Source organism: Gopherus evgoodei, chromosome 4 (genome assembly GCF_007399415.2).
Source record: "Gopherus evgoodei ecotype Sinaloan lineage chromosome 4, rGopEvg1_v1.p, whole genome shotgun sequence".
NCBI lineage: Eukaryota > Metazoa > Chordata > Testudines > Testudinidae > Gopherus > Gopherus evgoodei.
In genome coordinates this window covers 7007434-7032188 of record NC_044325.1, presented here as the reverse complement: position 1 = coordinate 7032188, position 24755 = coordinate 7007434, and the positions used below count along the sequence as shown (strand labels likewise).

Sequence of the window (24755 nt, the reverse complement as noted above, 5' to 3'; positions counted from 1 at the left end):
TTTTCTTGCTGACTAGCTGATCTCTCACTCCCCCCTCCTTTCCCATCCAGCTGCAGTATCTTTTCTCATTCAGTCTTTTGTCTTCCCCCTTCCTCCCCCCTCTCCGCTGCTGAGACATGTATACAGTATTTAAAAACGACCTTGAGCTCGCTTCAGCGTGTTACAGCAGAAAACTGGCTGTTACAACCAAAAACTAACTGCTAACACTATATTTTTGCAGCTATTAGTACATTAGGTTACACAAAGTGTTTAACATGGAGGAACAATGGTTCATTGAGGCCTGAGCAGGAGGGCTTCATTGGCACTTGTGATCGTCCACCCTCCCGAGCTACCTAGATTTATGCCTCGTGACACCAATAAAGTGATGCTGCAGGCAGTGTTGCACTGGCAACATCACATGCATAATAGAAACTGCTAGAGTTTGGAGATGGCAGGGGGAGGGGTTAGGGTAGGAGGTGGAGATGGAATTTATTCCTTAATAAATTTATATTGCACAGGTTTGGAAAGGCTTTTCTATTAATAGTCTTACTACATACCTTATGGGTACAATAAAAACTTTGCAAACTAGTAGCATGCACCAAACTTTTCTCTGACTTTTTTTAATAGAAACCATTAAAAATTGAAATGTATTTTCGTGAGGGAGGAATGAGTGTGACTCTTTAATTCTCACGTAGGCTGTCTCCATGTTTCACTGAGTGTAATGTCATTAGTATAGTGTGGGCTGGGACTCCGACAAGTTGAAAGACCAAAAACCCCATACTTCCTTTAATATTTGAGGCATTCTTGTTTGCTAAGAGATTTTATTTAGTCATCTTTTAATTTACAAAATGTACTATTCCAGGCTCTGGCTTTCTTCCTTTGGATGGAGAATCTCCTCACAGCCATCCATACTTTTGTCATAGCCTGGTTAGATTAGTGCTATGCGCTCTATTGGGAGATACCCTAGAAGACGACTTGGAAGCTTTATTTAGTGCAGATGCAGCTGTCTATCTGATTAGTAGAATTTGTTGGTCTGAGCAGATGATCCCTGGGTTCCACAAAGTGTACTAGGTGCAATTCAAGGTGTTGGTTCTGATCTGTGAAGTTCCAGCTCATGTGGAATCTTAACTACCATAGATGCCCCCTCTTTTGGGGGGAGGGATAGCTCAGTGGTTTGAGCATTGGCCTGCTAAACCCAGGGCTGTGAGTTCAATCCTTGTGGGGGCTATTTAGGGAAGTGGGGATTGGTCCTGCTTTGTGCAGGAGGTTGGACTAGATGATCTCCTGAGGTCCCTTCCAACCCTAATAATAATAATTATCTGTGATAAACTGAGGCACTTCTCTGAGAGCTTTAGATGTGCATTCCTGATTGCTGGAGGCAGGGCATTTTCAGTAGAGAGGGCTTTGGTTATGTAACTCACTCTTTTTGGTTCTCCAGAAGGCTGGGATTTTTTAATCTTCAAATAGAGGTGCCAATCTCATTTTGTTTTGGTCAGGGATTTATTAGCCTGTGGACCTTGTTGGGTTATTGCTTGCACTATGCTGGGATGGTATGGCGTTAGAGCAGTTTGAGTTGCCGATTGGAATTCAGTTTTATTTGTTGTTGTTTTTATTTTTGGGTCAAGTGTTCAAGTGCCATGTTAGTGGGTACATAAAAGCCATTAAAAGAAACAAATACCATTGTAAAGCTGAAAACTTTTCTTCATTCTCTTTGCTATTCACTTTTAAAGCATTGCCTGATAAATGTAGGCCCCAGCGTCAAAGATTAATGCAGGAGCTTAACTTTTTAGATTGTAAGCTCTTTAGGGCAGGGACTGCCTCTTTACTATATGTTTGTATAAAGCACTTCATACAATGGGTCCATCATTGGGACCTCTTCCCTGCCAAGGTGCTAATGTTGTTATAAATAATATATAACAAGACATCTTGCATGGCTTTAAAAAGTTACCTCTCAAACTTCTGTTTTATTGCAGGTATTATTTATGGTTTATTATTTGGAAGTAAATTCTTGTTAAAAAATATTGTGGTTTCCAAATCAAAAGATGTTGGCTGAAACTGAATAAGAGAATTTAAAAATAGCATTTCATATAGTCTGTATGTAGTGAGTCGACTTTTTTGTTGTGGTGGTGGTGAGCATTTTTAACCAGATCACATTAATCTTGGTTTTTCTAGAGGACTCATAGACATGAGTTGTTTACTCCTTCAGCGATTGGTGCTCATCCTGATGACAGCAGGAGTAAATTCCAGGTAAAAATATTAGTATTTTCTTGGAGGGGGAGAAGTCTATGTTCAGTGTGGTTTAATTCATTAATGTTTCCCCACGTGATACCCAAGTGTTAATCCTGACTTTTGTAACCATTGAACATGAAATATTTGCTATTGTCTTAATCTCTTTCTGCATTACAAAATCCTTGTATCCGGCTCAATTCAGCATGACTAGCAGGTTGCTCAAAAACAACTTTTTAACTGGAAGAGAAGAAGTCTGGCTGAGGTGCATAGACAGAGAACCTTCCCACACTGCTTCCATTAAGCTTGAGATATTTTCCCCATCCCTCACTTTCATAAGCACTAAATTCACAAATTTAGAGCTAATAAAGTCATTAGCCTACTGCCAATAAGCTCTTTCTCTTGTTCTGTATCCCTATTTGTACCAAATTGTAGCCTTTCAGTTATCCACTGTCCTGACTCTTCCTTTTTCTCCATATTGAAAGCACTGCAAAGGCTTTGAAAGAGCAAAATAAATAGATCTAAATTCAGATGGGATAAATCCCTCTTAATTCTATACTAGTATATTACTTTCTTGACTGCTACGTCTCCCTCCTGTCACCAGGAACATAATAATAAATAGGAGATATACCTATCTCCTAGAACTGGAAGGGACCTCAAAAAGTCATCAAGTCCAGCCTCCTGCCTTCCCTAGCAGGACCAAGTACTGATTTTTTGCCCCAAATTCCTAAGTGGCCTCCTCAAGGATTGAACTCTCAACCCTGGATTTAGCAGGCCAATGCTCAAACCACTGAGGTATCCCTGCCCCAATATGCTGACACTAAGAAGGTTGCTTCTTCTGATTAGAGTATAATGCCAATCTGTGACCCAACAATACGGTTTCTTGGTAGTGATGCAGACTGCACCTTCCTTGCACAGGACTTTTGTTATCAGCTGTGTCGCATTTCCAGAACTGTGGAGAATCATGTGTTGTCATGAGTCCTTCTAACCATGACTCTTAACTAAAAGCGACTGGTATTACCAAATGACTTGTGGGCTAGCTCTGTGGTTCAAATTCTGTTCTGCTCATAACTGTGTGTTGCTACCATTGACAACATTTATTCCAGGGCAGAAATTTGGCCCCGTATGTTTAATTTTAATCCATTTGTAAATTAAACTACTCATATTTTTACCATTTTTCTTTCAGCCACTGAACAATTTTAACATAGTAGCCATTATTAACAACTTTTTTTTTCCCTAAACACTGGTGCGTATGACACACAAATGTATCCTCAAGTTACCAGTAAAACGGAATCATATTATAACTAATTTATGTATATAAACTATAGCATGTACTGTGCAGTACTTAACTTGCTTATTTAAGAACAGACTTATAGAAGGTGTAATTAAAATCTCACCTACTTCACTCTTTGATTCCAGCTTAAAACAGTAGAAACTCTGTTGGGCAATACAGCTAAAGTTGGGGAAGTGATTGTTCTTGGGATGATAACACAACTAAAAGAGGTAGGATACATTTTATTATGGGGTCTTTTAGTTGTTATGCTTTCAGCAATACAATATTTTAAAAAAATTATATGGCTTAAATATCTCAATTATGGCCTGATCCTGCTTCTATTTAAGTCAATGGCAAAACCCTCTTGACTTAAATGATGCAGGAAAAGTCTTTTATATGAAACACTTTCTTAGGAACAGTCAATAACATAAGGATAACTGCATTTTTCTCTTCCAAGGACAGAATTTTGTAGCACTTCAACTTCCTGTAAATCTGGACTGTTAGACAGTTTCTAGAGAGTTCCAACTTCAACCACTGAAATCCTGAAATGTTATGTCTGAACTTGCCAGTTCATTTTTTTATACCTCTTGCAATAATGAAGGAGGATATAAAAATCGAAACAACTTCTGCAGTTAAAGGATGAAATTGTAAAATATTTTACATCAGATGATTGTTTTTAATTCTCTAAGGTTGCACTGTGTGAAATAAAAACATTCACTTAAGTCATTGCTAGATTCATAAACTAAAAGCATTTTTTGCAATATGGTATGTTTCGAGTCTCTAGGAAAGGTAAAACGATATAGTCTCTAAATTTAAACATCTGACATGATTTTTCTTGAATAAGTATATCAAATGCTTTCCCTTTATATGTCTTGAAACTTGTTAAAAATCAAATTGAAGCCAAAAATATGCTGTGTGCCTAATGATAATCTGGTTCTATCACTGAGGTAAGTTGTTGGCTAAAATCAGAGGTGATTAGGTTGAGGGTTGGTTTTGGAAATTGGTTTGTTTGGCATGGACTAGCACAATTAAAATCTTTGTTTTTGTTATGAAGAAACCAGCAGTAGGTCCTGTTGGTGCCTGAGTAATCAGTTCTGTGAGAATGGTTTGGGAGTTTGTGTGAGATCTACTTTGGCCAACATTCTAGCAAAGGGTAATTGCCATTGGAGTCATAAATTCTCTGAACCAGTGTCTAAGGATAAGTAGGTACCGAACAAATATAGGAAAAAGGGTTAACCTATTTTCCCATAATGTCTTCCCCAGTATGCAGCCCCATGCAGCACTTGCTGGAGATGGGGAAATGAGTGCTTTTTTCCCTGTTGTCAGCTCTGATTTTAGGGGTCAACAGGGTCCCTGACAATAATGTGAACTCTATATTTGTTCTCTCTGGAGTGTAATAGCACAATCTCCATTGATCTAGAGCAGGGGTCAGCAACCTTTCAGCAGTGCTGTGCCGAGTCTTCATTTATTCACTCTAATTTAAGGTTTCGCCTGCCAGTAATACATTTTAATGTTTTCAGAAGATCTCTTTCTATAAGTCTATAATATATAACTAAACTGTTGTTGTATGTAAAGTAAATAAGGTTTTAAAAATGTTTAAGAAGCTTCATTTAAAATTAAATTAAAATGAAGAGCCCCCCCCACCCCCCCGGCCAGAACCCAAGCAGTGTGAGTGCCACTGGAAATCCGCTCATGCCTTAGTTTGCCTACCCCTGATCTAGAGGTATACATTATTTTGATATGCTTTTGATTTTTTTTTTTATTTTACTTTTTAGGGAAAATTTTTCTTGGAAGATCCTACAGGAATTGTTCAGCTAGACCTTAGTAAAGCAATATCCTTTCTATACAACTTAAGGATTTAAGAAGTTTTCAGAAAAATTACTGTAGAACTGTGTCATTTCACAGTTTAAAAAGGCGAACGATTACATTTTAAAAGTACACATACACAACTGCAGTCCTCCACTTTTTTCCATGCTTGTAACTGAGTTTGAAGACACACAAAGGGCTTGTTGTAATAGGGTTAGGTTTGTTGCAGTGGGGTTTGTATTCTGCCTCTTGGAAACCTGTCTGGAGTTGGGGGATGTTCCTGTTCATATGCTATCCATGCAGCCAACTACCAGGTTGATCACCTTACTCTCACTCAGCATGTAATGCATTTACACTGCCCCCAACCAGTCTTACTCTCTACACCACCTATAAAATAGATTTTAATGGAATTTCTTTCAGTATCCCCATCTAACAAGAACATTGTACTTAACAGCTTTGCACCAGTTCCACAGTGGTTTATATACTGAGTCATGCTTTGTTTTGGCAGAAGGTAAAACAAATTTTTTTGCTAACTTTTTAAAAATGTTATCCTTTCTCTTCGGACCATTATTGTAACAATATACCCTCTTGAGCTGGATAAAAAAGCACATGATTTAAGTCAGTATTTATGTTAATGAGGTTTGTCTGTGAACTGAGTGGGTGATGGAAACTCTTGCCCCTGAGCTTGGGTCTTTCACAGCCAATCGCTGTCTTATGGGGTTCAACCTTGAGAGGTTCTGAGTGCTCTTTTTCCAGTGAAATCAGTGGGACCCAACAGTGCTTAGCACTTCTCAAGACTGGGTGTTCAGTTTGTGTGGAGAGGATGTGCATGAAGAAAAAAGTAACTAAACTGGGGAAAGGAAATAGTGACAATGTCTGTGTGGGACTAGAAAATAATTTAATGAGGAAAATACAATATTTTCAGATTGCAAAATGCTTTATCTTGTTAGTAAGGCCCTAATCCTGCAAACACTGTGATGGGACTACACACAGTAGTAAATTTGAGCACATGTGTCTAAGTGCAGAATTGGGGCTTTTGGTGTCTATATTGGCATAAATTCAGGTGGACAATTTTTCTTATTGGTAGCACTTTACTTTATAAAATATAAATAATTTCAACATACATAATACAATATCTACATAATATCAACAATTTCTTATTTTATGATAATACATAATATTTTTAAAATTTCATAATTAACTAAATGGAAAATAAATAAGAAAGGGTGGAAGTAGTGTCATTTTCATATTTTTGAGCTTTTACTGTTTGTTAAATTGAAACAATGTTAGTATAAAATACAGTGTTAAAGATATGTTCAATTCACTAAAATGCATTTCTGTGGGGCGGGGATTAAACTTCGTAGGCTGGTATGAGGATCAAATATTCCACGTGAATGCTTTTGGATTTCCACCCACTGAGCCTTCTGCTACCACTAGGTATAAAAATAACTTTTAATTACTTCATTCTGACTTCTCATATTTTGTTATATCTTTCAAAGTACTACTATTGTTTGTTATTTGTAGAATATCAATGGTGTGCTTTCCTTTCTTTCTTAAAAATGTTGCATTGACTTTTATATCTTGCTGGTCCATTTGAGCCTGATCCAAATCCCATTGTGTCAGTGGAAAGAGTCCCAGTGGTTAACGGGCTTTAGATTAGGCCTTTTGTACATTAATATTGATAATGATATAACCCCTTGTCAGATAGAGATTGGGAAACTACTGCATAGAAATGAAGCAATGGGATGCAAGGATTGTTCTGAGGATGAATGTGAAAGAGAACCCAGGACCAAAATACCAATGAGAATGTGTTCAAGTTTAGCAAGTCAAAGCCCATGCTTAATGTCTGGATGACTCCCTTTTCTGTCTTCACCTCTCTTCGATTCCTCCCCCTCCCCATATAGATACTGAATGTCATCTTTTCTAATGTTCAATTAGCAAAGATTTTTCATAATAAAAATTTAAATTAATCGGGAAAATGGGTCATAGCCAGACATGATTTGGGAAGAAAAAGAGATTAACAGAGACTCCAAGCAGAAACTCCAGCAAGTAGAGGCAGAAGCAGCCAAACCAGGGACTGCTGCACAGTAGGAGGGAGTGGAGAGGAAAGTAAGGGGTAAAATGACAATTAACCGGGGCCACCCTTTCCTCCAGCAGCCTTCTGAGTTCAGAACTGTGCAGGGGAGAACCCCCCTACTCTGGTGGGCATTAGGTCCCAGGATGGTGGAAGAAGCCAAAGAAAGGGACCTTTCAGATCTCTGGACATTCAAAGAACTTTCTACAGTTTGATGGTACTTTCTCTGCCCTGTGCTGATCCCCCGACTCCTCCTTCACAGTCTCTTCACCTCACCTTCACTCCACACCTGCCCGTTATCCTCTTCTCCCCTTCCCATTTCTTTCTATTTAGCTGATCCCCGCCTAAGGTAAACTCACCCAAAATAAATAAGTTAATTTAATTAAGTTGTGGAACCAAGATGCTCTTTGCTGCTACCACATTGTTCATTCTGCTTGTATGTTCTACCCCTTTCCCATCCTGTGTCTGCCTGGTATATTTAGATTGTAAGCTCTTAAGGGCAGGGACCATCTACTATTTGTACCTAGCACAGAGGGGTCCCACTCTTGAGTGGCTCTTAACTACGGCAGCAGTAAACATGTTAAAATAAATAAAAACCTGAAGAATGACAAAATATTGTTTTTAATTATGTAGGGCATATTATGGAAACATAAACTTTTTTGGAGGGCCTTCTTCAACGTCAGTAAAAGCTTCTGCAAAACTGAAACAACTGGAGGATGAAAATGAAGATGCCATGTTTGTTTTTGTTTCTGATGTTTGGCTGGACCAGGTGGAAGTGTTAGAAAAGCTTCACACTATGTTTTCAGGTAGGTGCAGTGTTGTTTGCTTTTTTAACTGATCCTTATGTTGAAGAATGTTTCAGCAGTTTGGTTTGGCTTTATGCTTTCTGACCTTTAATAGGTTCTTTTGCCAAAACAAGAGTTGTCATATCACAACTTGACAAAAAAACACCACAACTAATCTGTCACTATTAAGCAGATGCTGATAAAAGCTGGGGCAGCAGCGTAATAGTCACTAGCCACATGCTACTGTCAGCATAAACACATGACTGGATAACCTTACAATTAGAGAGAGAGAGTTACATGGGGCACATCTTATGGAGTGTAGAACCCTGCCAAATCTATACCCGGTTCTGATGAAAAGTCAATCTTTCTTTAAGTGGTTGCAGCTCTGATTCATGGCTTGTATTATTTTTCTTATTTGGACCCCTCTCTAACAGTTTTTTTAATTGATCTGCATTGTGTTTTTTGTAAAAAGTTGTGAGCTCAGATAGTTCTCTATGTTTCCTTTAGTAAAAATATTGTTTTGAGTTGTAGCCATGTTATGTGATGTGACAAGAATGTTTGCCTTGTTTCTTCCTTGGCCTTTTTTTTTTTTTTTTTTTTTTTTTTTTTAAAGAAACCTTTTCCATTATGGACTCTAATACTGCCTCTTGTGCCCTTGCTGGTTTTAGCAGTAAGAACATGCTATGATTATTCTTAAAATATGCACTGTTTCTCCCCCGTCATTACATTAGTAGTGTTGACAGGTCTTGTACAGCAAATGTCTCTGTGATCCATGAGTTGCTTCTTGGTGTTCCAACATACGTTTGGAACAAAATGTATTCTCTGCCTTGGATAGAATGCAAATGTTTGGAGGTGGAAAAAATAAAATCATACATGGGAAATTACTTTCAATTTATTGAAAATTGGAGACAAATTATCAAACTCTATACTAGTATCAGACATTATGGAAACCAGTTAAGTTACTTCTTGTCAACATTTGTCAAAATAATTAAACTGGTATAAGATTGCATATGATAAAGTAATAAAGGGATCTTGATCAGTTAAGTAGCCTACTTTTTAGGATGCATGTAATAGATTTACTATATCAAAAATTAGTTCAAATAAGAGTTTTATTTATAATATAGATAAATAAATATGGCATGCTTTTTAAAAACATACAGTAATATTTGGGAGAAATATCAGAGTAGAGACATTGGTTAGGAGTTTAATTTTTCCTGACATAAAACCTTTTGTTAGATGCCTCATTTATCAATTGAATTTTAAGCCAGTGGAACAAAACTTGAGCCTGGAATAGAATAATTTAAAAAATGGGGATGTAAATCAGAGACATATAAAAGAGCCTCAGTACTCGTTCTTGTTAATTTTTATTGGGAATTTGGTTTATTTTGGTTATTATAATTTGTTGGATTACTTAGTAGTATTTTGTGTTATTGGGTTGCTGTTTCTTTTTGTGATTTGTTGAATTTAAAATATTTGTCAGAGAGACTTAGACTGTTTAGAAGGTACCTCTAATTAACAATCTAAAGAAAGAATAAGTAAATACACTGCAGTGTGCTGGAATTACTTTTTAGTGGAGAGAGAGGCGTGTGTTCACGCACTCAGACTTTGGAACATATATCACACATCTTACAGATACTGTAAGGGTATCTGTCCTTTTTACTATTTGAAAGGGAAAGTAGGTATTTTTAAAATTAGTGTATTTATTTTGAATAAATCTGGTGTGATTTGATTGCTTTTGTGTGGAAATACTAACTATTGGCCTAATCTGCTCCTACTGAAGTCTGGAGCTGGAGCAGACCCTGTGTTGTTGTTGCTGCAGATAACGGAGGATTCCCTGTAAATGAGATGGTGCATCTCAATCCTGTTCCCTTCTAAATAGTTATAAATAATTATGCAAGCTGTCTCCTAAATTCCTGCTGTAAAATAATTGCTTGGCCACATTAACAGTGATAAAGCTGGAAGCACTGCCCCAGCTTCTGATCCTAATGAAACAGACTGGAGGGTGAACTGTTCATCAGTGAAGAATACTAAAGTACAAAGTAATACTGAGTGTAATGTTCATGTATCTTTCCCAGGTTACTCCTCTGTGCCTCCAACTTGTTTTTTCTTTTGTGGAAATTTTTCATCTGCACCATATGGAAAAAATCAAATTCAGTCCCTAAAAGGTATGACAGTCTTTGTAGCCAGATATTTATTGTACATTAAATGGGCAACAAATATTGATTAAAATATATACTTTTTAACTTGTATTACATTTTGAATGTTTTAGGAGAGAAAGTATTTTAGACATATTAAAAAGTATGAACAGTTCATGAAGTACATAATTTTAGTGTCCAGACAGACAGTGTCATAAGAAATCTTTAAATGCATTTTTTTCTGACTTCAGATTCCCTCAAGGCTCTTGCTGACATAATATGTGAATACCCCAGCATTCATAAAAGGTATGTATCAAATGCTTCATAATGGTAAAGTTATGTTTATTATGTGAAAAAGTTAACAGCATAGCTGTGCTAATGACTTTTAAATACTTCATTAATTACTATGGGTCAGCTATGATTGTGTAGCTGTTCACAAGTACCATGCCACAGTGTTGAAACAAGGTCATATTATTTTGGGCGGTGTGTAAGGTTTGGATCCAGCCTGTGATAGCTGTGTAACGTGAGCTAGTTTGTTGAACAAAAGTTAGACCAATTCTCCAGCTCTGGAACTGTTTTCATGTACATTATTTATAGCCCCTGATCTTGCCAGAATGCTATTCAGGTGAACTTCTGTGCCCGCCTGGTGCCCAGTGTGGGGGTTTGCCCATGCAAAGCTTGCTGCAAGACCAGGGCCTAAGCTGGATTTTATAAATTCAAATGTAAGTTCTTACACTGCTAGAAGCAGCTGCAGGCCTTCAAGCTGTGCAAGCCCCAGAAAGCATTATCAGAAATATTGGCTTGATAAAGACCCATTTCTTTTCCACCTCTCCCCCAAACAGCCATTATTTTAGAAGCAAAGTAGTAGAAAGGGAGCACCTGTAAATGATCTCCCTACACTTTATTGTTTCTGTTTCTCTGATCTTTCAAAGCCTCCTTCATGGCTGTGGGGCTGACCCTTCCCACAAAACCCTCTTCAAAATTCACTTTTGCTGTGATGCCTACAAAAAACTTGACAGTGGTTAGGCCACTGCTTTGCTGACACCATTGCCAATAATGCCAACCCATATTCTCATTGTTTCCTTGTGTTCACTTGTCTGTTTGTTCATCTGTCATCTCGTCTTATATTTTGATGTAAGCTCTTTGAGCACAGATTCATTTTGTTTTGTGTTTGTACAGCACCTAGCACAATGGGGCCCTGGTCTGTGACTAAAGCTTCTATAGTCATACAAATAAATACTACTACTACTACATGGATTTGAGGGTACGGAGGGAAAGGCAGGGATAGCCAGGCTCATCCTCTCCATCTTCTGATGCTCTGAATTTGTAATAACAGAACTCAATTTACTGGAGCTGCTCACCAAAGTGGGTACCCATAGAGTAACATTACTTAAGCATCTGTATAATTTGATACTTATAGAGTTTAAGGTCAGAAGGGACCATTATGATCATCTAGTCTGACCTCCTACACAATGCAGGCCACAGAATCTCACCCACTCACTCACTCCTGTAACAAATCCCTAACCTATGTCTGAGTTATTGAAGTCCTCAAATCATAGTTTAAAGACCTCAAGGTGCAGAAAATCCTCCAGCAAGTGACCTGTGCCTCATGCTGCAGAGGAACGCGAAAAATCTCCAGGGCCTCTGCCAATCTGCCCTGACCCCAAATATGGCAATCAGTTAAACCCTGAGCATGTGGGCAAGACTCACCAGCCAGCACCCAGGAAAGAATTCTCTGTAGTAACTCAGATCCCATCCCATCACAGACCATTGGGCATATTTACCTGCTAATAATCAAAGATGAATTAATTGCCAAAATTAGGCTATCCCATCATACCATCCCCCCCATAAACTTATCAAGCTTAGTCTTGAAGCCAGATGTCTTTTGCCCCCACTATTCCCCTTGGAAGGCTGTTCCAGAACTTCACTCCTCTAATGGTTAGAAACCTTGGTCTAATTTCAAGTCTAAATTTCCTAGTGTCCAGTTTATATCCATTGATAATATGTAGCTTAAATTTAGATAATTGCAATTTTGACTATATTAAACATAAGTTATGCATTAAATTATTTATAGCAGTCGATTTGTGTTTGTTCCTGGTCCTGAAGATCCTGGTCCTGGTTCAATTTTGCCAAGGCAAGTTTGCTACATGGTTTTTCTAATTTTAAGAACTTTCTAGTACTATATTGCTAAAGAGCATACAAATCTTCTGCAATGTTACTCTTTTTGTTGTAGGCCACCACTGGCTGAAAACATCACTAGTGAATTCAGACAGCATGTGCCATTTTCAGTTTTCACTACAAATCCTTGCAGGTAAATGTGTGACTTTTATAGTAACCAGAGAATGCCAAACACCTATTGCTATTTTTCATATTGTTTTAGTGAGTGACCAGTTTGTGTGTAGAAGTAACATTCTTAAAATGTGTGATAGCTACAATAAATATATTAGAGGTAAATTACTTTTAAACATTAGCAGTAAAAGGTACATTTTACTTTGAAACCTTTTCTACTTGTATTCATTGAGGAATAAAGAAGTTTATGTATCCCTTAAAATTAGTATCTGTACATAGTGTGCAATTATCTTATATTCTTCCCTCATCTAAAAGTTCAGTAGCAGAAATATAAACAAAGACAGCTCAGATCCAATGTGTTTACTTTTCTATATTTGAAAGGAAGGGAAGTGTGCTGTCAGGATTTGGAGACAGTGGTTTTAATTGCAATTTATCTTTAATTTTTGTAGCTATAAACAGTAGGGAAGAGATTGACATTGAAATATTTTTCCAGGCTTTCTTAACATTTATTACTTCATTCCAATGCCAGGAAAATTAAAATTTCATTCACTATTTTCTATTCAGGGTTCAATACTGCACACAAGAAATCATCATCTTTCGTGAAGATTTAGTAAATAAAATGTGCAGAAATTGCGTCCGCTTTCCTAGCACCAACTTGGATATTCCTAACCATGTAAGTTAAGAGTATGCTGTAGCCTTTTATTCTATTTAATGGTAATTATCCCTCAGTGGATTCAGCTCTGCAGCTACAGGCTCAAGTTCTCCAGAGTCACCTCTGTTAGTTCTAGAATTAGAGTTCATAGGAACACATAAAACCATAGGCAAATAACAACAAGCGCATCTATCTTTTAGGAGTTTTATTAAAGTTACCAACAAAACTGTAAATGTCACAACATATACATTATACAAGTCCATAGGAACTGAACTAGTTATACCTACATACCTACTCACACTCTCCTGGATGGTATTAGCGTCTGATGGCCCTCTCATGGATTGGACTATCACTACGAGAGTGGTTCCTGCTGGAGTTTCCCATAGGAAGCCCAATTTCCCTGCTACGGGCACCCCTTTTATACTGTGAGTCTGTCTATACCGGGGTTCTCAAACTGGGATCAGGATCCCTCAGGGAGTTGTGAGGTTATTATATGGGGGGTTGCGAGCTGTCAGCCTGCACCCCAAACCCTGCTTTGCATTCAGCATTTACAATGGTGTTAAATACATAAAAAAGTGTTTGTTTTTAATTTATAAGGGGGGTTGCACTTAGAGGCTTGATATGTGAAAGGGGTCACCAGTACAAAAGTTTGAGAACCACTGATCTATACTCACATTCTGTGAGTGTCAACCCTCTCTTTCTTATTGGTTTATGTCCCCTGGAAACACAAGGGACCCCAAATTCTATAGGCTGGGTAGGTTCTTGTCAACATTGATGTACCACCTTTGTCTGCAGTTAGGGCACGTGTTAAGAGGCAATATTTGTTGTTTCAGCATTTTATGATTTAATTTTAATCTTCTAAGCTGTACTTTTGCAATGTTACCGATTAATACCTCTTTCCTATCATCTCTTGGGTTATTTCTCTATCCTTGTCTTGCGCAATAATTTCTTGTCGCCAAATCCTAAAATAGCTAAGCTAAAGTCTTGCAGGCTTTGGCCTACAGGTCTTGCATTTCAACTTGTCTTACTCATATCTAATTCTTGGTTCCTTTAAATACTGATTAATCTTATACTTTTATCATCCTACAAATCAACTCTAATTAACATACAATGAATATATATCATATAACATACTGATTATCACATCACATGATATATGAATACTAAAAATAATAATTGGCTACAATTCCCAACATTTCTTGTTAAGATCTCCTTGATTTACAGTGTTTTATACAAGATTTATGTACCTTTTAGTTCCGTATCACTTACCTCAATATAACAAAACCTCATAATAGTCCGAATGTTTGATGACAGGACAGTATTGTAAAAAGAGTTCAGTGCGTATGTTACTACTTCAGAAGCAAGTTCCATAGTAAAATAACTGAAGATCTAACACAAACTGGCAGCATTCAGAGTTCTCTGAGTCCTTGTCTCTCTGGATCCCATTGCTGGGGTCCAGGCACCTATGTGCACAAGTTTGGAACTTTCTAGCAACTAGTGTTCTGAGTGTGTGCGTTGCCAGTAATAGCTATTGTGCCAAGAAATTCTGACTTCTTAATGAAAGGTTTAGCACAATATATCCTGTTGTGCCTTGATATTCCAGGGGTCAGAATGGTGGCTGAGTTTATATAGTTTTGTTTGTGGGTACCCAGGGCTTGCAGAACTTGGCACCTATTTGTCTCTGAGGCTTCCTTATAACATATGGATATATACCTATCTCATAAAGCTGGAAGGGACCCTGAAAGGTCGTCAAATCCAGTCCCCTGCCTTCACTAGCAGGACCAAGTACTGATTTTGCCCCAGATCCCTAAGTGGCCCCCTCAAGGAGTGAACTCTCAACTCGGGGTTTAGCAGGGCAATGCTCAAACCACTGAGCTATCCCTCCCCGCTTACTGCGTCACACAACAGTGGAGCCTTTTTGTGTCAAGAGCAACCCAGTCAAAAACAAAATTTACAAATCTTCATTTTGTGGGTTCACGCATGCCACAAATCTTTATGACAAAAACACCTTTCTCCCTTCTATTGTATGTGTCAGCAAGGATGCTTTCTGCATGACCCCAAGCATTTTCCCTCTGAGAGCTGCATTGTGTTGTACCCATAGTGCCCTCTTCCTTTTCAGTCTGCATCATTAAAGCAACTTAATGGGAGGGGAAAACCTTGCCATAATATTGACTTTATGGCATATTCGGGTCTTCATTAATATCAGTGGAACCATAGAGTCACATGTATGTAATGCATCCATTAACAGTGGCTGCTGGTTCTTCAAACACAGTACGATCCATGGAATAATTCTGATATGGCAAACGTGAATTTTGGTTGGTTGAATATTTCATTTTGATTCTTTTCTTTTCTTTTTGTCTTGCAGTTTGTAAAGACTATATTATCACAAGGACATCTGACTCCACTTCCACTTTATGTCAGCCCTGTAGTTTGGGCATATGATTACACCTTGAGAGTGTACCCTGTGCCAGATCTGATCGTCACTGCAGATAAATATGATCCTTTCACCGTTACTAATACTGACTGCCTTTGCATAAATCCTGTAAGATTTTCTTTATGCTTCACCAAAATAAGGATGCTACATCTCCAATAAGCAGAGAACTGTATACCTTTAAAACTGAATTTAATCAATGACATTATTTTAAGTATTCTTAGTAGACCAAATATAGCAGGGAAACTATTGTATGGTTAACAGACAAAAAGAGAGGAGTTACACTTTGTTCTTTGCACAATAACACTCCAGACTGCTGACACAAGTTTGGTGTATTTTTCATTATAGGGTTCTTTTCCAAGAAGTGGATTTTCATTCAAGGTGTTCTATCCCTCCAACAAAACAGTAGAAGACAGGTAAATAGCTTCAGGACCTGATGTTATTAACATATGACGAACATAACTACTTTCTGCTTGCTTTCTTCTGAGAATGAACAGGAATATTTAAAAGGTACAGTGACTAAAGTGAAATCCCTGCAAGCTGCATGGGCACTTCTTAAAGACACCATAATAGAGGCCCAACTTCAATGCATACCCCAAATTAAGAAACAAAAACAAAAGCAAACAGGATGTTAGGAATCATTAAAAAGGGGATAGAGAATAAGACTGAGAATATATTATTGCCCTTATATAAATCCATCTTATGCCCATATCTTGAATACTGCATACAGATATGGTCTCATATCAGAAAAGATATACTGGCACTAGAAAAGGTTCTGAAGGGCAACTAAAACGATTAGGGGTTTGGAATGAGTCCCATATGAGGAGAGATTAAAGAGGCTAGGCCTCTTCAGCTTGGAAAAGAGGAGACTAAGGGGGGATATGATAGAGGTATATAAAATCATGAGTGATGTGGAGAAAGTAGATAAGGAAAAGTTATTTACTTATTCCCATAATACAAGAACTAGGGGTCACCAAATGAAATTAATGGGCAGCAGGTTTAAAACAAATAAAAGGAAGTTCTTCACACAGCGCACAGTCAACTTGTGGAACTTCTTACTTGAGGAGGTTGTGAAGGCTGGGACTATAACAGCGTTTAAAAGAGAACCTCCATGAATTTATCCAGTTAAGTCCATTATGGCTATTAGCCAGGATGGGGTAAGGAATGGTGTCCCTAGACTCTGTTTGTAAGAGGGTGAGAGGGATGGCAGATGAGAGATCACTTGATCATTACCTGTTAGGTTAACTCCCTCTGGGGCACCTGGCATTGGCCACTGTCAGTAGACAGGATACTGGGCTAGCTGGACCTTTGGTTTGACCCAGTACAGCTGTTCTTATGTTCTAATGATATAGACAAAAGAACATCTTCTCTGGTTACCCCCCAGGGGTCTACTTGTACTCATACATAGCGTACTTGGGGACAGTGAAGTGAAAGTCAGTTTTTGCCTTCAGAAACAAACATGCAGGTCCCATTGAAGCTAATGGAGTGAAGTACACAAACCTCAGGGCAGGAACTGGTCATTTTCCACTAACATGAATTTGTATTTGCTTATTTATTTATTAAATGCAACAATATCTTAACAGTATCTGGATGCAAATGTTCCAATAACTAACACAATTTTTGACATACTTTATACATAAATATATGTGTATTCAGGGTCCTGAATCCCTACAATACAAACCATAAATTTACAAATTATAATAAAAATTTAGGTGATAAAATAATAAAATCAGTATGTTTAACAAAAAAAAAAGTACCTTACACTTTTCAGTACCTCAAGCTCAATGGCAATGATGAAAGTAAGTAATTAACTTAAAGAGGTTAGGGTTGCCAACTTTCTAATTTCTGAAAACCAGACACTACTGCAGGAGTGCCAGAACCTCCCCCTGTCCTGCCTCTTCCCCCATGCCCAACCCCCTGCTCTCCTCCTTCATCATCCCTCAATCGTCTGTCCCCACCCCTACCACCGCCCAGCTGGGCTCCCTTTGCTTTTGCACTGCCAGAGAACTGCAGCCCTTGACGGGGAGCCTGCCCGCCCACAAGATGCAGGTAGGAGTCAGCCCTGGTTGAGTAGGGACCTGGTGCAGGTTGATGACCTGGTGCTCCTCCCACCCCACCCCCCCTTCCTCGTAACTGGACTTTTGGTGTCCAATCAAGACACTACACGTCCCTTTTTGACTGGGTTTTCTGGTAAAAAACTGGACATCTGGCAGCCTCAGTGGAGGTGGTGCTGTATTGTGCCTAGGTCTAGTCAACAAGTGTTGGTTAGTTTTAGATTTCCAGTATTTTACACCTGTAAACTTCATCTGGTCTGGACAGTGATTGGAAAAAAGGCCAGTCAAAATCTATTGGAAACAGAAAGCTTTGTATAGTAGGTTTACTGTTGTGATGAGATCGGCTTCATTTTGAATTAATTACAATAGAAGCTTTTGAAAAATATTTATTGTATTAAATAGAGCTTTGTGATTCAGTTAATAAGTCTGTCTAGATGGTTGGTTGGTTGGTTTGTTTGTTTTTTAATGGCTGGTATAAACCCATAAAAATAAACCGGAAGATAGAAAATACCCCACAAAAAGGCAGTAAATCTGTTCAAATATTTAAGACTTTATTAAACTTTTCAGGTATGGAAGAGCATAATGGTAGTAAGTGAATTGGTTTCAAGAAATGATGCATGTTTTAAAAATTAAATATTGTTTTTAATATTTTCAGCAAACTTCAAGATCTCTGAATTTCTGAAAGACTGCATGAAGTCAAACATTCTGTTCCAACATACTGAAGAACTAATTTTAGATTGTTTCATATGGTTATGGATTTATTTTATTGTGTGTGAGATTATTCATATTTAAATGTCAGTGCAAAAGACTTAAATTTTGTAAATAAATTTTACAGGAAAAAAATGTCACTGTTAATTTCTTAGAAGAATGAAGGATTCATAATATACTGTATGTATGAATTAACTTGCAAGATCGAAAACTAGAAGTGGAGATGCAATTAAAAGATATACCCAGACTGTATATATTTTATATTTAAACATTAAGTACATATTCAAAATTGTGTGCCTCTTTTGATAATTTTGTTTTTTAACCTTGTGCTAGTCTTTTTTAAGTCAGGATCTACTTCTGACACACATATATAGATTTCTTTCTTGAACAGTTTTGTATGATTTATTCTACACTTGATTTGACAGTTTAAAAGTAAGTATGTGCCCTAAATATTTGCTTAGTCCCCTTTGGAACCAGCATAGAGTAGCCTGCACCTGATCTTGGCTATATTGCCGTGTTTGATGAAATCCAGTGAAATATCAGTGAGGAGAAAAAAGTACTGGCAATCAAAGGCTTCCTTTGGCATACACAGAAAGATTTGAGCTTGGCTGCTAAAGAGTGTGACATAAAACATTTCCTCAGTGAAGTATTTTATGCCGTAGTGTCTGTACAGAATTAGAAATATCTTTGAAATGTAAATGTTAGAGGCATTTGGACAGACACTGAATCACATGATAGACAAAATTATTTGTGAGAGGCAGAATCTTCTTTGAAGAGCAACTGCAAAAATATTTTAGACTATAGTAATTTTGACAGTTCTGCACTAACACCATTCTTGCACCTGATCCAATAAAGACACCTTGGAAACAAGCCAGGAACATTAAAGTATCTAACTGCTTGACCTTGTTTTGGTAGATACCAAGGACATAGGGAAAGGTAGGAGACAGGTTCTGGAGACCAAATTTAGTAGCATTCTCTGAAATGTTTCCAGTCCCACACACAGGGCCAGTTAGGCAGAACGGCAGAGGCTCAATGCAGGGATGAGACAACAGTGTTGGGAAGAGGGATTTTGGTTTATTAGAAACTGAGGAACCTTTTGGGAAAGGAGCCTGTACAGGAAGGACCTAAACCAAAGCGGAACCAGATTGCTGGAATGCAGAATTAAAAAGGTCATAGAGGACTTTTTAAACTAAGAACTACGGGAAAGCCAACAATTGTGGAAGAGCACAGATTTTGGACAGAGACATCCCTTAGAGCTGTGGTTCTCAACCTTTCTAGACTACCATACCCTTTTCAAGAGTGTGATTTGTCTGTGTACCTCAAGTTTCACCTCACTTAAACTATCAAACATAAGAATACAAGTGTCACAGCATTACTGAAAAATGGCTGACTTTCATTTAATTCCATATAATTTATAAATCAATTGGAATATAAATATTGTACTTACATTTCAGTGTGATACTTGAGCCTGTTTTTCCCTTATGCGTCTTGGCCGAAGCCAAAGCCCCACTGCCGGGGGCTGAACCATGTAACTTAGCTTTGTGGTGCCCCCTGTGGTGTGGCAGGCAACTGCCCTGCTTGCCATCCCCCTAATGCCAGCGTTGCAACTCCCCCACACCCATCCTGTGACCCCCTGGGGGTGGCAACCCCCATGTTAAGAAACACTGATCTGGATGAGTTGAGTACCCCCAGAGGTACACACATGCCTGGTTGAGAACCACTGGCTTAGAGTATCCCCTTTAATAAATCCTCCCTATATTCCAGTAAAGAGGAGAGGCAGAAACAGTCAAATGAAAGAGTCCCATTCAGTTACATCACATGAATGCAGACAAATATTGACACATTTTGTGCTGGTATACAAATGCTAGAAGTCTAAATGCTGAGATGGGTGAACCTAAGTGTCTAGTATTAAAGGAGGATATTCATACAACAGGCATCACAGAAGCTCAGTGGAATATGCTTATACAGGGTACAAAATACAAAGGAATGACAGAGTAGGTTGCATTGGTCGGTAAGTTGCACTGTATGTGAAAGAAGGCATAGTCATATAGTAAAAATCTTAGATGAATCAAACAGTACCATAGAATTTCTATGGACAGACGTTCCCTGCTTGAATAATAAGAGTATAGCAGTAGGAATATATTACAGACCACATGACCAGGATTGTGACAGTGACTGTGAAATGCTCAGGGAGAGTAGAGAGGCTACAAAAACGTACCTCAGGATGGGATGCAGAGATAAAAGGTCTGGACACCACTAAGGACTGCTTCTTGGAGCAGCTAATCCTGGAACCCACAAGAGGAGAGGCAATTCTTGATTTAGTCCTAAGTGGAGTACAGGATCTGGCCCAAGAGGTGAATATAGCTGAGTCACTCAGTAACAGCAACTATAATGTAATTAAATTTAACATCATTGTAGAGGGGGAAATACCAGAGAAACCTACCAGAGTAGCATTTAGCTTCAAAAAGGGGAATTACCAAAAAATGAGAACTAGTTAAATGGAAATTAAAAGGAATAAGCACAAGAGTGACATGTTAAATAGTTTCCATGAAACTTGCAGGCAACATCAAAACAGAGGCTTGGGGCAGGACTACACTACTGCTTACGTTGATCTAACTAACGTAGCCTAGAGTGTGAAAAAGACACACCCTCCTGAGCAATGCAAGCTACAGCAACCCAAGTGCTGTCCACACTGGTGCGATGTCGGCGGAAGACACTCTCCCACCGACACAGCTTCTGCCTCTCACCGAGGTGAAGTAATTATGCTAATGGGAGAGTGCTCTCCTGTTGGCATAGCCCATCTTCACCAGACCCAGTGCAGCTGCGCCAATGTATTGTTTCTAGTGTAGACTTGCCCTTGGCCTGAATATATACCTCAAAAAAACCAAACATCAGTAAGGGCCAAAAAAATGCCTCCATGGCTAGACTGCATAAAGAGGCAGACAGAGACAAAAACGCATCCTTTAAAAATTGGAAGTCAAATCCTACTAAGGAGAATAGAAAGTAGCCCAAACTCTGGCAAGTCAAGTGTAAAGGTATAATGATGGAGGCCAAAATAGAATTTGAAGCGAGCAAAAAATATTTAAGTATATGAGAAGAAAGCCTGCCAATCAGTGGGGCACCTGGATGATCAAGGTGCCAAAAAAGCACTCAACCAAGACAAGGCTGTTGCCAAAAAGCTAAATGAATTATTTGCACTGGTCTTCACTGCAGAGGATGTGAGGGAGATTCCCACACATAAACCATTTTTTTTAGGTTACAAATCTGAGGACCTGTCCCAGATTGAGATGGCTGTAGAGAAGATTTTGGAACAAATTGATATTTTAAACAGTAATAAGTAACCAGGACCAGGTGGTATTCACCTGAGTTCTGAAGGAACTCAAATATGAAACTGCAGAACTACTAAAGGTATGTAACTGTTTGTTTAAATCAGCCTCAGTACCAGATGACTGGAGGATAGTGAATGTCATGTGACACCATTTTTAAGAAAAAGCTCCAGAGGTGATCTTGGCAATTACAGACTGGTAAACCTAACTGCTGTGCCAATCAAAGTGGTTCACACAATAGTAAAAAACAGAAGTATCAGACCCAAAGATGGATACGATATGTTGGGGGAGGATCAACATGACTTTTGTAAAGGGAACTCATGCCTCACCAATCTATTAGAATTCTTTCAGGGTGTCAACAACCACGTAGACAAGAGTGAAGCAGTTGATATAGGGTGTTTGGACCTTCAGAAAGCCTTTGACAAAGTTCCACACCAAAGGTTCTTAAGCAAAGTAAGCAGTCATGGGATAAGAGGGAAGATTCTCTCTTGGATCAATAACTGCCTGAAAGATAGGAAGTGAAGGATAGGAATAGTCAGTTTTCATAATGGAATGTGGTAAACAATGGGATCCCTCAAATCTGTATGGGGACCTGTGCCTTTAAACATATTCATAAATTATCTGGACAGAGAGGTAAACAGTAAGGTGGCAAGTCTGCAGTAGATAAAAAAATTACTTAAGATACTCAAGTCCGAAGCTAACTAAAGAGTTACAAAGGGATCTCATACAACTGGATGGCTGGGCAGCAAAAAGACATGAAATTCAATGTTGATACATTGAAAAACATTGTAACTATACATACTAAATGATAGATTCTAAATTAGCTGTTACCACTCAAGGAAGGGATCTTGGAGTTATTGTGGCTAGTTCTCTGAAAACATCCACTCAATGTGCAGGAGCAGTCAAAAAAGCTAGCACAATGTTAGGAACCATTAGGAAAGGGATAGATAGCAGATATCATAATTGCACTATATAAATCCAAGATACACTGACATCTTGAATACTACATGCAGTTCTGGTCTACCTCTCCCAAAAAGATATATCAGAATTGGAAAAGATACAGAGAAAGGCAACAAAGGTGATTTAGGGGTATGGAACAGCTTCCACAGGAGAAGAGATTAAAAAGCATGGGACTGTTCAGTTTAGAAAAGATAAGGGGAATATAACAGAAGTCTATAAAATGATGAATGATGTTGAGAAAGTAAATAGGGAAGTATTATATACCTCTTTACAGAACACTAGAACCAGGGTCCAATGAAATTAGGCTGCAAGTTTAAAACAAACATAAGGAATACATGCAATGCATAATCAACCTGTGGAACTTGTTTCCATGGAATGTTGTAAAAGCCAGAAGTATAACTGGATTTTAAAAAACCTTGGATTAAGGATAGGTCCATCAATGACTATTAGCCAAGATGGTCAGAAGTAGCAATCCTATACTCTGGGTGTCCCTAAATTTGTGACAGCTGTACACTAGGACTGGACAACAGGGGGTTGATCACTTGATAAATTGACCTATTCTGTTCCTTCCCTCTGAATCATTTGGCACTGGCCACTAGCAGAAGACAGGATACTAGGTTAGATGGATTATTGATCTGGCCCAGTATAGCCCTTATGTTGCTCAACATATAAAAAAGAAATTAATCCTATAATTATTAAAGCTAGACCCACATTTAAAGTTGGAGGCTAAAAATAAAAAAGTTATAAATAACTTAAATGAAGTAACAAAGTTGTTTCCAGTAGAAAGCTGGGCAGTAATGAATATGCTTAATGTGCTGTGGATACTTGAAGTTTATGCATCATGAGAAAAACCTTCCATGTCTGAGTGGTGCTTCTTTCTAAGTCTCAGACACTTTCACAAGCTATTTTCACTCAAAATTAACAAAGCCCTTCCAATGGGAAACAACTTTTTAAAAAATCATTTGAAGAAATGTTTCTTAAAAAAGGCTAGCCTTTTCTCCTCCTCTTTGTGTAAACCTGAATAGCTCTTACCCACAGTGGCCTTTAACCTTGTTACTTATTTAACCATATTAAAGAGCCTCAGTGGGAGACTTCACACCTTAACTGAAAGCTTTGACCTTTTTAAAAAAAGAAAATAAAAGTTTAAAGAGACTCTGAAGGTTAACATGACACTGGGGCTTTAAGCTAGATGCCTCTGCACGAGCTGGGGGAAAATGTATTGCTACCTTCAGAAATTCTTTGCTATCCTGGAGAGATTTCCAACTAGTGGTAAGATGATTGCTACAGCCTGGGAACCAACTGGCTGCACAGCAGTTCTGCAGAAAAGAACCAGGGGATTACAGTGGGTAAGAAGCTGGACATGAGTCAGCAGTGTGCCCTTGTTGCCAGGAAGGCTAACAGCATATTGGGCTGCATTAGTAGGAGCATTGCCAGCAGATCGAGGAAAGTGATTATTCCCCTCTATTTGGCACGGTGAGTATTGCATCGTGTTTTGGGGCCCCCACTACAGAAAGGATGTGGCCAAATTGGAGTGAGTCCAGCGGAGGGCAATGAAAATGATTAGGGGGCTGGGGCACATGATTTATGAGGAGAGGCTGATGGAACTGGGCTTGTTTAGTCTGCAGAAGAGAAAAGTGAGGTGGGATTTGATAGCAGCCTTCAACTACCTGAAGGGGGGCTTCAAAGACGATGGAGCTTAGCTGTTCTCAGTGGTGGCAGATGACAGAACAAGCAGCAATGGCCTTAAGTTACAGTGCGGGAGGCCTGGGTTGGATATTAGGAAACACTATTTCATTAAGAGGGTGGTGAAGCACTGGAATGGGTTACCTAGGGAGGTGGTGGAATCTCCATCTGTCATAAACAGATAGTTAAGGGTTAATGTCTCTTTCACCTGTAAAGAGTTAACAGTGAACCTGGAACACCTGACCAGAGGACTAATCAGGAGACAAGATACTTTCAAATCTCGGTGGAGGGAAGTCTTTGTGTGTTCTTTCTTTGTCTGTGTTCTCTCTGGGTTCTGAGAGGGACTAGACATGTAAGCTGATTCCTCCAATCTT

The 24755-nt window shown here is 38.5% G+C and overlaps 1 protein-coding gene across 1 annotated transcript in view; it reads left to right on the top strand.

The window, feature by feature from the left end:
- POLE2 (DNA polymerase epsilon 2, accessory subunit) overlaps positions 1-20586 on the top strand; it is a 29738-nt gene extending 9152 nt beyond the window's left edge. The window contains exons 6-19 of the mRNA XM_030562806.1: positions 2152-2226; positions 3625-3708; positions 5254-5310; positions 5747-5795; positions 6649-6721; positions 7992-8164; positions 10219-10308; positions 10530-10584; positions 12353-12412; positions 12512-12589; positions 13132-13240; positions 15585-15761; positions 15999-16066; positions 18360-20586. Coding sequence (XP_030418666.1) covers positions 2152-2226; positions 3625-3708; positions 5254-5310; positions 5747-5795; positions 6649-6721; positions 7992-8164; positions 10219-10308; positions 10530-10584; positions 12353-12412; positions 12512-12589; positions 13132-13240; positions 15585-15761; positions 15999-16066; positions 18360-18378 — 1167 coding nt within the window. The 3' untranslated portion in view covers positions 18379-20586. The remainder of the gene's footprint in view (positions 1-2151; positions 2227-3624; positions 3709-5253; positions 5311-5746; positions 5796-6648; positions 6722-7991; positions 8165-10218; positions 10309-10529; positions 10585-12352; positions 12413-12511; positions 12590-13131; positions 13241-15584; positions 15762-15998; positions 16067-18359) is intronic.
- The last annotated feature ends 4169 nt before the right edge of the window (positions 20587-24755 follow it).